Raw genomic sequence first — 15,545 nt, 5'->3', positions numbered from 1 at the left:
CATTAAAAAGATACTTGATGGGACATTCTGTCTTTCTTTCATGACACATGCCACTTCTGAAAATTCTCAACTTTTTACACAGGCTATGAGATATATTTTTTAAAGATTTTATTTATTTATTTGACAGAGACAGAGATCACAAGTAGGCAGAGAGGCAGGCAGAGAGTGGGAAGCAGGCTCCCTGCGAGCAGAGAGCCCAATGCAGGGCTTGATCCCAGGATCCTGGGATCATGACCTGAGCAGAAGGCAGAGGCTTAACCCACTGAGCCACCTGGTGCCTCTGAGATATTTTATTTACAGTTCAGAGTAGCTTTTCTTCATCAGTGTAGTAGAAATGCCCAGAAACTAGTAACACAAATCCTTAACGCAGGTACAGAACAGCTTTATTGATTTCTGGATGTGTCCAGTCATTCTGAATGTCATCCAGATGGTGATCAAAATCTACCAGAATTTCATTAAGACCAGCTACCCAGGAGTGACACCAAGTTCCTCTGGGACTCTGGCCAGTCTTCACAGTAATCATGGGATGGGTCTCCACACTGCTATTTCCTTTTTTTTTTTCATGGTGTTCATACACATGGATTGAGGTTACCACGTAGTCCGTTGTAAACCTTGTATTGTCTACCATGATGATGTCTATAAGTATATGTGTATGTGTAACAAAATTGTATTTCTTACAAATTAAATAGATATGTATAGGTACATATCAAAATATTTAGAGCCAGTATTTTATATTAAGATATATGGACATCTTTCTAAGTCTTAAAATGAAGACATTTAGTGGTTATAAAAGGATTAGTTGCATAACGGTGAAATATAGTGGCCGATTCGTACAAATGTTAACTGGTGGAGATACATACGCTTCTGTACTCTCTAGACATAATGGACTTGAAGCTTTAAGGAATGTGCCTGGAGGGGTGCCTGGGTGGTTCATTGGTTAAGCCTCTGCTTTCGGCTCAGATCATGATCCTGGGGTCCTGGGATCGAGCCCTGCATCGGGCTCCCTGCTCAGCAGGAAGTCTGCTTCTCCACCTAACGCTCCCCCTGCTTATGCTGGTGCTCGTGTTCCCTCTCTTGCTGTGTCTTTCTCTGTCAAATAAATAAATAAAATCTTTTTTTTAAAAAAAGGAGTGTGCCTGAATATGAAGTAAAGGTAAATTGTAAAGGGAAAATAATACACATAAAAAATATAATTTAAAAAGTAAGAAGAAGCATGTTTATTATCACTACAGTTTTCAAAATCATGGTTTTTTAAAAGTGTTTTTGTTTTTATTTTTTAAAGATTTTATTTAGTTGAGAGAGAGAGAGTGAGAGTGAGCACAAGCAGGGAGAGGGGCAGAGGAAGAAGGCAGCTCCCCACTGAGCAGGGAGCCCGATAGAGGGCTTGATCCCAGGACCCTGGAATCATGATCTGAGCTGAAGGCGACACTTAACTGACTGAGCCCTCCAGGCCCTCCTTTAAATATTTTTATTATGGAAACTTAAGCATATGGACAAAGAATAATAAAAAGTATAATGACTTGGAATATAACCATCACAAATTTCTTTCCTTTTTTTTTTTTTTAAGATTTTAAGTAATCTCTACACCCAACATGGGGTTTAACTCACAACCCAAGTCCAAGAGTCACACACTCTACCAACTGAGCCAGCCAGGTGCCCCCGAAAATCTTTTTTTAAAAAGATCTATTCGGGGCACCTGGGTGGCTCAGTGGGTTAAGCCTCTGCCTTCAGGTCAGGTCAATATCTCAGGGTCCTGGGATCGAGTCCCGCATCGGACTCTCTGCTCAGCAGGGAGCCTGCTTCCTCCTCTCTCTCTGCCTGCCTCTCTGCCTACTTGTGATCTCTGTCTGTCAAATAAAAAAAAAATCTATTCATCTATTTTAGAGAGAGAGAGAGAGCGCGAGAGAGAGCGCAATAGTGGGAAGAGGGGCAGAGGGAGAGAGAGAGAAGCAAACTCCCCAATGAGTGCAGAACCCAACACAGGGCTCAATCCCAAGACTCCAAGATCACAACCTGAGCTAAAATCAAGAAACCCATGCTCAACCAACTGAGTCACCCAGCCCCCCCATAAAATCATTTCTCAATCCTAAATAAATCACAAAGATATAACATCTTCACACTTAAAAATATAACATCTTTATATCTATGTAATTAGTTTAATTTGCGTAGTTTTATGTTTTTATGTATAATATATACTTTATGTAATATTATTTTCATAATAAACATATATATTTATACATACTTTATACAATATACAGTATATATTTATAATATATAAAATATGTCTATATATGATTTCTATATTTCTATATACATTAGATACATATATTTACCCATATAAGCTGGAAGAGAGAATTCTCCAAATTTATACTTTGGGGTGCTGTTTCCAAATATCTAAAAACTGGTCCCTTTCCTGCTGCCCCGTCCCAGATCGCTAGGACCACAACCCTGAAGAACCAACTCCAGGAGCAAAATCCCAGAGGGCAAGTGGCCTAGGCAAACTGTCACTTTGCAGATGGTAATAAGGATGCATACTGGTGGCAAATAGGTGAGGATATGGGTACCTGGGTGGCTCAGTGGGTTAAGCCTCTGCCTTCGGCTCACGTCATGATCCTGGGGTCCTGGGATCGAGCCCCATGTCAGGCTCTCTGCTCAGCGGGGAGCCTGCTCCCCGCCCCCCGCCTACTTGTGATCTCTCTCTGTCAAATAAATAAATCAATCTTTAAAAAATAAAAACAAATAGGCGAGGATTGAGAAAAGAGGACAGATAAAAAAACAGAAGTCTTTGTTACAGCAACTCATCTACACACTGGCTTTGGTCAGGAATTACTCCAGTTAGTGACCAGGGGGCAGGGGTGGATAAGACAAGTTATGAAGATCTGTGGGGTCAGTAATAAAGAGTCTGTGGGGTGAGTGATGAGAGGTCTGTGGAAGGAATGACTGGATGTCTGTCAAGTCAGTTATGAAGTTTTATTATTTCCTTGGCTTCCTTTACCATATTATATTACAAAGTACTTCTGGTTGAGATACAGCTGTCTTTCCTTTTATAGAGAATGGCGTGGCAAGATGGCCTGCCCCCAACTTTATATAACTAACATTCTAAATTTTCTTTTAATGCTTGACATTTATTGCTTTTTACATTTTCCATCTTAACGACAGCTGCAGTTTATTCTGCATTTTGATATGTGCTGGAACACTTACATTTTTGAAAAAGTTATATTAATTTTTGTCCGATATTTGCTCCTCTAGTTTCTGTCTCTGGTTTCTTTTTTTAAAGATTTTATTTATTTATTTGAGAGAGAGAGAGAGAGAGCACAGAAGGAGAGGGAGAAGCAGACTCCTGCTGAACAGGGACCCCCTGCAGTGCGGGGCTCGATCCCAGGACCCTGGGATCATGACCTGAGCCGAAAGCAGATGCTCAACCAACTGAGCCACCCAGGGGCCCCTCTCTGCCTCTGATTTTTTAACTAACATTGGCTACTTCCTCTAGGACATGTCAAGTCCTGACAGGGACCAATCTCATCTTTTTCCTGACTTGAATAAAATGGCTTTTGTGGTTCCACAGTTACTATGATGCTGGGTATTGTTTTGATATAAAAATATTTTATCACAGGGGCACCTGGGTGGCTCAGTCTGTTAAGTGTCTGCCTACGGCTCAGGTCATGATCTCAGGGTCCTAGGATCAACCCCTGCATCGGGCTATCTGCTCAGCAAGAGGCCTGCTTCTCTCTCTCCCACTCCCCTTGCTTGTGTTCCCTCTCTCACTTTCTCTCTGTGTCAAATAAATAAATAAAATCTTTAAAAAATATACTTTATCACATTAAAGAACTTTCCAACTATTCCTAGTATATTAAGTTTTTATTCAGAATGATCAATGGTTTTTATCATGTATGTTTTTGACATCCTGCAGATAATCTGGGTTTTCTCCTAACATCAATCAATATAATATGACACATTTTTTTTTTTCTGGGAATGCCAGGAGAGTCAGATGGAAGAAAAAAAAATCCACTTGTTCATGATGTATTATTCTTTTGATGGGTAGTGTGTTTCACAGTTTTTCATATATGATTTACATATTGATAGACATAACTGAAATATGGCTGTACTTATCATCTGATTCTTTTTCTCCTTTTGATAAGGTTGATATCAGTGTTGTATTCAATTCAAAGAAAACTGAAAATTTTTCCCTTTTCTTTCTTTAGTTTTTACATAACATCCTTTTCATGTTTTAGAATATCACATTACAGATTTATTTATTTATTTTTAAAGAGTTTATTTATTTATTTATTTATTTGAGACAGAAAGAGTGAACATGAGCCGAATAAGGGACAGAGAGGGAAGCAATCTCCCTGCCAAGCAAGGAGGCCAATGTGGGGCTCGATCCTGGGACTCCAGGGTCATGATTTGAGCCGAAGGCAGATGCTCAACCACCTGAGCCACCCAGACACTCCTATTACATTACATTTAATTATCATATCCCCTTAGGGTCTTCAACAGTTTCCATCACTTTTCTTAGCATCTCCTTATTTTTGACATAACAAGATGTTCCAGGTTCATATTGTATTTTCTCTGTTCCAGCCCTGTGATCAGCCATGTCTCCAGGGAGCTCTGGTGGGTGGAAAATATTACTGGGAGACTGAGTTCTGGGCACCAGGCATGCTCATTGCAATGGGGCTGTGACTGTTCCCAAGCCATCTCAGTGAACAAAAGAAGATATACAGTGGTGTGTTGGAGTTGGCTTGTACGCATTTGTAAGAGCTGATTGTTAAATTTTCATTGTTAAATCAAGTTGGTTGTCAAGCACAGCCATTATTAAATATTCAATGATATAAACTTACAATTAAATGAATTATATTAAAAGCAAAAGTAGGTGCCTGTGTGGCTCTGTCGGTTAAGTGTCTGACTCTTGATTTCGGCTCAGGTCATGATCTCAGAGTCCTAGGACTGAGACCCCTGCCTCAGGGTCCACTCAAGATAGAGGGATAGAGAGAGAGAGAGAGAGAGAGAGCACGTGATGGGGTTGGGGGGCAGAGGCAGAGAGAGAAGGAAACAGAATCACTGCTGAGCATGGATCCGCCACCCAGGGACCCCTCTAAAATAAATAAATAAATAAAATCTTTAAAAAAAAATATGTACTCAGAATTCAGCATTCCTCATTATTTTCGTACAGTTTACTGTTATTTTCCTGTTCAGATTGCTTACATGTATGTGTATAGTGGAAATGTTATACAGTGGAGTGTCATTGTGCATTTCTCCCCAACTCTGTGTTTAATGATGTTTAATGATGTCAGCAGCTTTGAAATCAGCCACAGTGACAATATTTACCCAGTGGAAATCAGCCAATACTATAAATCAGAGCCCATTCATTCTAGTGTTGATTGTTTCAACCATGGGTCAAAACTATAGCTCACAGGCCTGTCTGTGTTTTAAGTGTTTTAAGTCAAGTTTTGCTGGAACACAGCTATGCACATTTGTTACCTATAGTCTATGGCTATTACCCAACTCATCAAAGAAATCGCTCATATCACTGACCAATGGGTGAAGTTGCAGCCCAGTGCTGAAGCCGAAAGAAATGTTTATGTAACGAGATTGGAGTTAAGATGGTGAGGTGCTAGGAGGACCCTACGTTTGCCTCAGTCTTGAACACGGCTGGATAAATATCAAATCCTTCTGAACACCCAAGACATTGATCCGAGGACTGACAAAACAAGCTGCACAACTAGAGAGAGAGAAGAGGCCACATGATGGAAGGTAGGAGGTGCAGAGACGTGATTTGGGGGAGGAAAGTTTGCAGGTGCTGTGGAGGGGAGGGCGTCCTGCTCATGGAGAGAGAGAGAGGGAGAGAGAGACAGAGGAGATCACATAGGGGATTGCACAAAGGAAAACACTTCCCCAAAGCCAATGACTAAGAAAACAAGAGGGGCTGATTATCCTGAGTTTTTACAACCAGCAGAGCTCAAAGCCTAGCGTTTTAGAAATCTGCACCTTAGCTGGTGTTGAACCTGGTGGGTGCTGCAGTGTTCCTGCAGAGGAGAGCAGAGGCCCAGGAGTGGGGCGTGATCTAAGGATTCCCTGGGGCCTACTGAGAAAGATGGATTCCCCCTTCCTGGAGGGCATCTTGGAAAAGTAGCATTGGCTTCTCAGGGAACAAAAGAGCTGACAGGTACCATTGTATTCCGCTGCCCCTTAAGCATAGGAGCAGAGACACCTGTTGAGGACGGTTATCGGGACTCAGGCTTTTTGCTGCCCTTTACTCTAAATTCCAAGCTCCTGGATGCTGGTGTGACTACCCTATTGGGGCAAACTGGCACCAGCCTTAGCACGATAAGACCCTCCCCCTGTGTAGTTCTGCACTTTGCTGGGTCCCTAAATTTTGGAGTTTAGAAACTTAGCTGCGTGCCTGGGATAAAACACAGGTATGCCACACTGCCAGTTAGGCAGACGGCTGGGACCCAAATAGAATGAAGGCAGGGATCTGAGGAATGGCTGCGACAGATGAAGGAAGATTGTTTGCTCTTCTGGGAGAATTTCTTGAACAGTGACAGGTGCGAACCCCTCTCTACAGGAATGAAGGAGAGGACTGGCATCATTTTCTCCCCTGCCTATCAGCATGGACTGACACCAGGGACCAGCACAGCTCCAAAAGTGGAGGCCTGAGTTGCTTACACCAAGCCCCACTCCCTGCTTTCTCTGCAGGTGCTTTCTTACTAGGGCAAGTGTCTGAGAACCACAGCAGCAGGCTCCTCCTCCAGAGGACCAGCACAAACCCCGGTCCCCCGTGTGCCATGTCTACAGACCATAGAGTTCTGCAAAGCTTGAGCTCGAGTGGAAATAGCCTCAGGTCTCTTTTCAGCAAGCAGACCAGAGCGCACCTAGTTAAAACTCGCCACACTCTGGCCAGGGTCCAAACGCTCCCCACTGCAGACAAGGAGAAACTCTGCAGGGGACTGGCCAGATGGAAAGAGCAGCAAAAACACAGCAGCAGAAGGCACACAGGACAAACCAGAGACACTTCTTAAAGTGCCAGGCCCCAGACAGTATATGACCTCTTCATAAAGGCATTACTCTCAGAAGTGGGAAACATAATATGCTTTCCTAACACAAATAAGGTAGAAACTGATACAAAATGCCAAGATGGAGGAATTCATCCCAAAAGTAAGAATAAGAAAAGGTCACAGCCAGGGATCTAATCGAAACAGATATAGATAATATGCCTGATCCAGAATTTAAGGCAACAATTATAAGGAGACTAGCTGGGCTTGAGTAAAGCATAGAAGACAACAGGGAGTCCCTTACCACAGAGATAAAAGACTTAAAAATTAGTCAGGCTGAAATTAAAAATCCTATAAAAAAATTCACAGATGTGAAACCGACTGGATGTAATGACCACAAGGACAGAAGAAGCAGAAGAATGAATAGGTGATATAGTAGATAATATTATGGAAAATAATGAATGTGAAAAGAAGAGGGAAAGAAAGTATTCAATCATGAATCTAGATCTAAGGAACTCAGCCACTCCATAAAGCAAAATAACATTTGTCTCATAGGAGTACCAGAAGAAGAGAGGGAAAAGGGGGAGAAGATTTATTTGAAGAAATTATAGATGAAAACTTCCCTAATCTGGGGAAGGAAACAAACTTCCAAATCCAGAAGGCACAGAGTACTGCCACCTAAATCAACAAAAGCAGGCCACACCAAGACATATTGTAGGAAGATTTGCAAAATTGAGCTAAGGAAAAAATAATCCTCAAAGCAGCCAGACAAAAGAAACCCCTAGCTGTCAAGAGAAGACAAATAAGGTTAGCAGCAGACCTTGCCACAGAAACTTGGCAGATCAGAAGAGAGTGTCATGATATATCAACATGCTGAATGGGAAAAATATGCAGCCAAGAGTACTTTATCCAGGGAGGCTGTCATTCAGAATAGGAGAGATAAAGAGTTTCCCAAACAAAAACTAAGGGAGTTCCTGATCACTAAACCAGCCCTGCAAGTAATATTAAAGGGGACATTTTGAGTGGGAAAGACAAAAAGCAACAAAGACTAGGAAGGAACAGAGTCTCCAGAAACAATCACTTAACAGGTATACAATGGCATTAAATTCATATCTATCAATAATCACTCAGAATGTAAATTGACTAAGTGCTCCAATCAAAAGACATAGGGTAACAAAATGAATAAAAAATAAATAAGACCCTTCTATATGCTGCCTACAAGAGACTCATTTTAGACCTAAAAATACTTGTAGATTGACAGTGAGGGCCATTTATCATGCTAGTGGCCATCAAAAGAAAGCTGGAGTAGCCATACCTGTATCAGACAAGCTAGGTTTTAAACCAATGACTGTAACAAGAGATGAAGAAGGGCATTATATCATAATAAAGCAGTCTATCCAACAAGAAGATCTAACAATTATAAATATTTATGCCCCCAACATGGGAGCACACAAATGTATAAGATTAATAACAAACATAAAGGACCTCATTGTTAATAATACAAGAATAGTAGGGGACTTTAACACACCACTGACAGCAAGGGACAGATCATCTAAGCAGAAAATCAATAAGGAAACAATGGCTTTGAATGACACACTGGATCAGATGGACTTAACAGATATACTCAGAACATTTCGTCCTAAAACAACAGAATACACATTCTGCAGAATAGATAACATATTGGGTCGCAAATCAAGCCTCAACAAGTACAAAGAGATTGAGATCAGACCGTGCATATTTTCTGACCACAACATTATAAAACTTGAAGTCAACCACAAGAAAATATTTGGAAAGACCACAAATACATGGAGGTTAAAGAACATCCTACTAAAGAATGAATGAGTCTACCAGGAAGTTAAAGAAGAAATTTTTTTAAAGATTTTATTTATTTATTTGACAGAGAGAGAGAGATCACAAGTAGGCAGAACATCAGGCAGACAGAGAGGGGGCGGGAAGCAGGTTCCCTGCTGAGCAGAGACCCCCCCCACCCATGTGGGGCTCGATCCCAGGACCCTGAGATCATGACCTGAACAGAAGGTAGAAGCTTAACCCACTGAGCCACCCAGGCACCCCATAAAGAAGAAAATTTTTTAAGAACACATGCAGTCAAATGAAAATGAAAATACGATGGTCCAAAACCTTTGGGATGCATCGAAAGTGGTTATAAGAGGGAAGTATATTGTAACACAGGCCTTCCTCAAGAAGCAAGAAAAATGTCAAATATACAACCTAACATTAAAACTAAAGAAGCTAGAAAAAGAATGGCAAATGAAGCCTAAAGCCTACAGAAGAGTGAAATAATAAAGAAACGAGCAGAAATACATGATATAGAAACAAACAAAGAAACAAAAAACACCCAGTAGAACAGATCAATGAAACTAGGAGCTGGTTCTTTGAAAGAATTTATAAAATTAAAAAATCCCTAGTCAGACTTATAAAAATGAAAATAAAAAGGACCCAAAGAAATAAAATCACAAATGAGAGAGGAGATCACAACCAATACCACAGAAATACAAACAAGTAAGAGAATATTATGAAAACTTTATGCCAACAATTTGGGCAATCTGGAAGAAATGGATACATTCCTAGAAACATATAAACTACTAAAATTGAAAGAGGAAGAGACAAAAAATTCGAACCAACCCATAACCAGCAAAGAAATTGCACCAGTCATCAAAAATCTCCCAACAAAAAAAAGTCCAGGGCCAGATGGCTTCCCAGGGGAACTCTACTAAACATTTAAGGAAGAGTTAATACCTATTTTGAAACTGTTCCCAAAAAATGGAAATGGAAGGAAAACTTCCACTTCTGAGCAGGCTCTATCTTATCAAACTTGGGGCACCTGCGTAGCATAGTCAAGTGAGCATCCAGCTCTTGGCTTTGGCTTAGGTCGTGGTCTCAGGATTGTGAAATCAAGTCCTAAGTTGGGCTCTGCACTCAGCAGGGAGTCTGCTTGGGTTCTTTCTCCCTCTGCTACTCCCCCCATCCCTCTTGCACTCTCTCTCTCTCTCAAATAAATGAATAAATCTTAAAAAAGAACTTATCAAACTGAACACCTGAAAACCGAATAATCCAGTTAAGAAATGCCAGAAGGCATTATATATTAAAAAAATAAATAAAATAAAATATAAAGAAATGCCAGAAGGAAGGGCGCCTGGGTGGTTCCATTGGTGAAGCATCTCCTTCAGCTCAGGTCATGATCCCAGGGTCCTGGGATCAAGCCCCACATGGGGCTCCCTGCTCAGCGGGAAGCCTGCTTCCCCCTCTGTCTCTCTCCCCTGCTTGTGCTCTCCCTCTCTCTCTCTCTCCAATAAATAAATAAAATCTAAAAAAAAAAAAAGAAAAGAAAGAAAGAAAAGAAATGCCAGAGGGCATGAATAGACATTTTTCCAAAAAAGACATCCAGATCGCTAATAGATACATGAAATATGCTCGGCATCACTCATCATCAGGGAAATACAAATCAAAGCTACAATGAGATACCAGCTCACACCTTTTAGAATGGCTAAAATTAACAATTCAGGAAACAACAGATATTGGCAAGGATGTGGAGAAAGGGGAAACTTCTTACATTGTTGGTGGGAATGCAAGTTGGCACAGCCCCTCTGGAAAAACAGTATGGAGTTTCCTCCAGAAGTTAAAAATAGAGCTACCCTACAAATCACCAATTATACTACTAGGTATTTACCCAAAGGATACAAAAATACTCATTTGAAGGGACACATTCACGTCAATGTTTATAGCAACAGTGTCCACAATAGCCAAACTATGGAAAAAGCCCAGATGTCCAAAACTGATAAATAAAGAAGGTGTGGTGCGCGCGCGCACACACACACACACACACACACACACACACACAAACACACACACACACACACACACACACAGTGGAATATTATGCAGCCATAAACAAAATGAAATCTTACCATTTGCAGTGATGTGGATGGAGCTAGAGAGTATTATGCTAAATGAAATAAGTCAGAGAAAGATAAATACCATTTGATTTCACTCTTATGTGGAACTTAAGAAACAAAACAGATGAATATGAGGGAAAGAGAAAAAAAGGAGGGAGGCAAACCATAAAAGAGACTCTGAACTATAGAGAACAAACATGGTTGATGGAGGGTAGTGGGCAGAGCCTGGGCTAAATAGGTAATTGGCGTGAAGGAGGACACTTGTGCTAAGTACTGGGTGTTGGATGTAAGTGCTGAATCACTAAATTCTACTCCTGAAATCAAAAAAAAAAAAAAAAACAGAAATCGAAAAAAGATATTTTTGTGACACAAAAATAATGTGTATCACCATGAGAAATAGGTTAATAGATCACATATCAGATTTAATGACAATAAACTTACGTGGAAATGAGTAATGAGATTGGGATGCAACTAAAACAGATAGGTAAGCAACAGATACAAGAATCTGGCAAAAGACAATGGAAGAATTCTGTGATAATGAATTGGCTATACAATATTTACAATACAGTATTGTATATTGGGGCGCCTGGGTGGCTCAGTGGGTTAAGTGTCCCACTCTTGATTTTGGCTCAGTTTGTGTTTTCAGGGTCATGAGATAGAGCCCCATGTTGGGCTCTGCACTCAGAAGGGAGTCTGCTTGAAGGTTCCCTCCCTCTGCTTCTCTCTCTGTGCCCCCAACCCTCCAACTCACACTCATGCTCCCTCTAAAAGTAAGTAAATAAATCTTTTTTAAAAACTATTCTGGGGTGCCTGGGTGGCTCACTGGTTAAGTGTCTGCCTTCAGCTCAGGTCATGATCTCAGGGACCTAGGATCGAGCCCCACATCAGGCTCCTTGCTCGGCAGGGAGCCTGCTTTTCCCTTTGCCTGCTGCCCCCTCTGCCCGTGCTCTCTAATAAATAAATCTTTAAAAAGAGAGTGTTGTATATTTAATTCCCCACTATAAAATGAGTGCTACACATCATTCATATGGGTAAATCTTATAATAAATTCCAATATATAATACATTTTCCCTGGAGAGGTGATTGTTAAATATTTTCCAACACACACACACACACACACACACACACACACACACACACAATCTCTTGTCCTCATTATCCCCACAGAGATATCTGCAGCCCCGGAGCCCACTGAGCCTTTCTGTGCTCCAGGACCCGACTTCTCCCTCTGTGAACACCATCCCTGTAGTGTCCTATGACCACCTATTGTGCCCCTCTTAGCCTGGCCCATACCTCTCCCATGTACTCTACTTGATTTTCCTTTTCTTAAAAAAATCTTTTATTTATTTGAGAGAGAGAGTGAGTGAGAGAGAGCATGAGAGGGGAGAAGGTCAGAGGGAGAAACAGACTCCCCAAGGAGCTGGGAGCCCGATGAGAGTCTTGATCCCGGGATTCTGGGATCAGGACCTGAGCAGAAGGCAGTCGCCCAACCAACTGAGCCACACCCAGCGCTCTCTACTTGATTTTCCTAAGCAGGAGTATTGTCTTCCTCTCACACACTCTGCCGTTCAATCCCTGGGCTAATTCTTCTTCTTCTTCTTTTTTTTTTTTTAGATTTTATTTTTTTATTTGAGAAAGAGAGAGAGAGCACAAGGAGGGGGCAGAGGCAGAGAGAGAGAGAGGAAGAAGCAGACTCCCTGTTGGGCAGGGAGCCCAATGTGGGACTCAATCCCAGGACCTTGGGATCATGACCTGAGCTGAAGTCAGATGTTTAACCGACTGAGCCACCCAGGTACCCCTCCCCCCGGCTAATTCTTAATTTAGAGGCCTATTTCTCTATGTCCCCAAACTACCCATGACAAGGGATTTCTCTTATTACCCCCCTCAACCATCAACTTGCTCTGATCACATGGGGTGGGGGCTCTAAAAGAGGTCCCCCCCAAGTTTCATTTTTTTAAGGGGTGAAGAAAGATGTATGGCAACTGGCAGGACATATTTAAGTGACATTTTCAAAGTAAACTTTATATTAAGAAAACATACGGTGAAGGGCACAAATCTTAATCCCTGTGAGATCTGACAAACGTATTCACGTAGGTGACCAGCAGCAACAAGATCTAGGACACTTTTAGCCACCCCAGGAAGCTCCTTTATCCTTCTCTGAAAGCAAGAAAGCCTTCAGCAGGAAATCTGATCTCACCCTTCATCATAGGATTCATATTTCTGAGAAGCTCTATGAATGTAATGAATGCAAGGAAGCCTTCTCCTATAACACATCCTTTACTGACCATCAGAAAACTCATGCTGGGGGCGCCTGCGTGGTTCAGAGGGTTAAGTCTCTGCCTTCAGCTCAGGTCATCGTCTCAGGGTCCTGGGATCGAGCCCCACATCGGGCTTCCTGCTCAGCGGGGAGTCTGCTTTCCCCTCTCTGCCTGCCTCTCTGCCTGCTTGTGATCTCTCTCTGCATGTTAAATAAATAAAAATATATTTTTAAAAGATTTTATTTATTTATTTATTTATTAGAGAGAGAGAGAGATCACAAGTAGGCAGAGAGGCAGGCAGAGAGAGGAGGAAGCAGGCTCCCCGCTGAGCAGAGAGCCCGATGCGGGCCTCGATCCCAGGACCCTGAGATTATGACCTGAGCCGAAGGCAGAGGCTTTAACCCACTGAGCCACCCAGGCACCCCAATAAATAAAAATCTTAAAAGAAGAAGAAGAAGCAGTCATGCTGGGCAGCAATGCTATGAATGTACCGAATGTGGGGAAGCCTTCTTCTGGAAGTCAGAATTAATTGTACACTCCTGAACTCACACAGGGAAGAAACCTTACAAATGTACTGAACGTGAAGAAGTTTTTAGCACAAAGTCGTATCTCATCATACATCACAGATCTCATACTGGGGAGAAGCCCTCTATATGTTCCAGCTGTGGGAATGGCTTCAGTCCTGGCTCCAGACTTATTAAGCATCAGAGAATTCCCTCTCGAGAGAAATCATCAATTTAAGGAATTTAGGGAAACATTTGTATTTTTAAGATCTAATCATATAAGGGGACACCAGGCTGGCTCACTCAGTGACTCAGTGTGAGTGAGTGTGATTCTGGATCTGGGAGTTGTGAGTTCGAGCCCCACGTTGGGTGTAGAGATTACTTAATAAAATCATTTAAAAACTTATGTAAGGAAAGTTATGTTTCAGATGTGATCTCCAAATTTTCAAATGTTTTAAAAAGAACAAATTAAGGGACGCCCGTGTGGCTCAGTCAGTTAAGCATCTGACTTTGACTCGGATCATGATCTCTGGGTTCTGGGATCGAGTCCCACGTGGGGCTCCTTGCTCAGTGGGGAGCCTGCTTCTCTCTCTGCCTGCTTCTCCCCTGTGTGTGTTCTATCTCTCTGACCAATAAATAAATTTTAAAAATAAAATAAAATAAAAATAAGGACTTAAATAAAAACAAAAGAGCATCACACACTTGAAAAATTAGCAATCATTACTTAATATCATCAAACAGCTGCTCAGTGTTCAGGTTTCCTCCAGGTCTCATAGTTTTATTTGTTTTATTTTTTTTTAAAGATTTTATTTATTTATTTATTTGACAGACAGAGATCACAAGTAGGCAGAGAGGCAGGCAGGGAGAGAGGAAGGGAAGCAGGCTCCCTGTTGAGCAGAGAGCCCGATGCGGGACTCGATCCCAGGACCCTGAGATCATGACCTGAGCCAAAGGCAGCGGCTTAACCCACTGAGCCACCCAGGCGCCCTCATAGTTTTATTTTTATATTTGAGTTTACAAATTGAGTTCTAAACAAGATCCACAGATTGTATTTGCTCAATTATGTCTCTTTGGACTCTTAATCCCTACCTTCTTTTGTCTCCTTTTTTCCCACCCCCTTAAAATTTATTCACTGAAGAATCCAGATCTTTCACCCTAGAATTTCTCAGGTTCACCTGGGCAGCTCCGTCCTGAAGCGTCAATATTCATCCCCTCAGTCATAACCACTGTTCGGACCTCTATTATCACAGATTAGTTTTGCCTGTCTTAGCACCTCATATATATTGAATCATACAGTGTGTAGTCTTTTGTGTCTGGCTCACCAAAATATTTGCAAGATTCACCCATGCGGGAGGGTTTGGAGGTTCTGGTGATGTTTTCCATCTTGATCTTGGTGGTAGCGACACAGGTATAAATGTACGAAATACGACTGAGCTGTATACTTAAGATTTGTGAACTTTACTGTATGTTATACTTCCATTGAAAAGTAAAAGGAGGGGGCACCTGGCTGGCTCCATCGGTAGAGTGTGCAACTCATGATCTTTTTATTTTTTTAAGATTTTATTTATTTATTTGGGAGACAGAGATCACAAGTAGGCAGAGAGGCAGGCAGAGAGAGGGGGGGAAGCAGGCTCCCTGCTGAGCAGAGAGCCCGATGCGGGGCTCGATTCCAGGACCCTGGAACCATGACCTGAGCCAAAGGCAGAGGTTTTAACCCACTGAGCCACCCAGGCTCCCCATGGACTCTTGTCTTGAGATTGTGAGTTCGAGCCCCATGCTGGGTGTGGAGATGACTTAAAAACAAAATCTCTTTGTAAAAGAGAAAATTAAATTAAATTAAATTAAAGTAAAAGAAGAATTAAGGAGAAATAGCCATGT

General features: G+C 41.7%; 1 protein-coding gene across 1 annotated transcript in view; it reads left to right on the top strand.

The window, feature by feature from the left end:
* The window catches only part of LOC111150571 (zinc finger protein 674-like), an 886,492-nt gene that overhangs the window by 111,088 nt on the left and 759,859 nt on the right, over window positions 1-15,545 (top strand). The window contains exon 6 of the mRNA XM_022508057.1: window positions 13,071-13,215. Coding sequence (XP_022363765.1) covers window positions 13,071-13,215 — 145 coding nt within the window. The remainder of the gene's footprint in view (window positions 1-13,070; window positions 13,216-15,545) is intronic.

This window comes from Enhydra lutris, unplaced genomic scaffold (genome assembly GCF_002288905.1).
Source record: "Enhydra lutris kenyoni isolate GAN:26980312 unplaced genomic scaffold, ASM228890v2 scaffoldscaffold23, whole genome shotgun sequence".
Classification (NCBI taxonomy): domain Eukaryota; kingdom Metazoa; phylum Chordata; class Mammalia; order Carnivora; family Mustelidae; genus Enhydra; species Enhydra lutris.
This window is presented reverse-complemented; position numbering and strand designations above follow the sequence as displayed.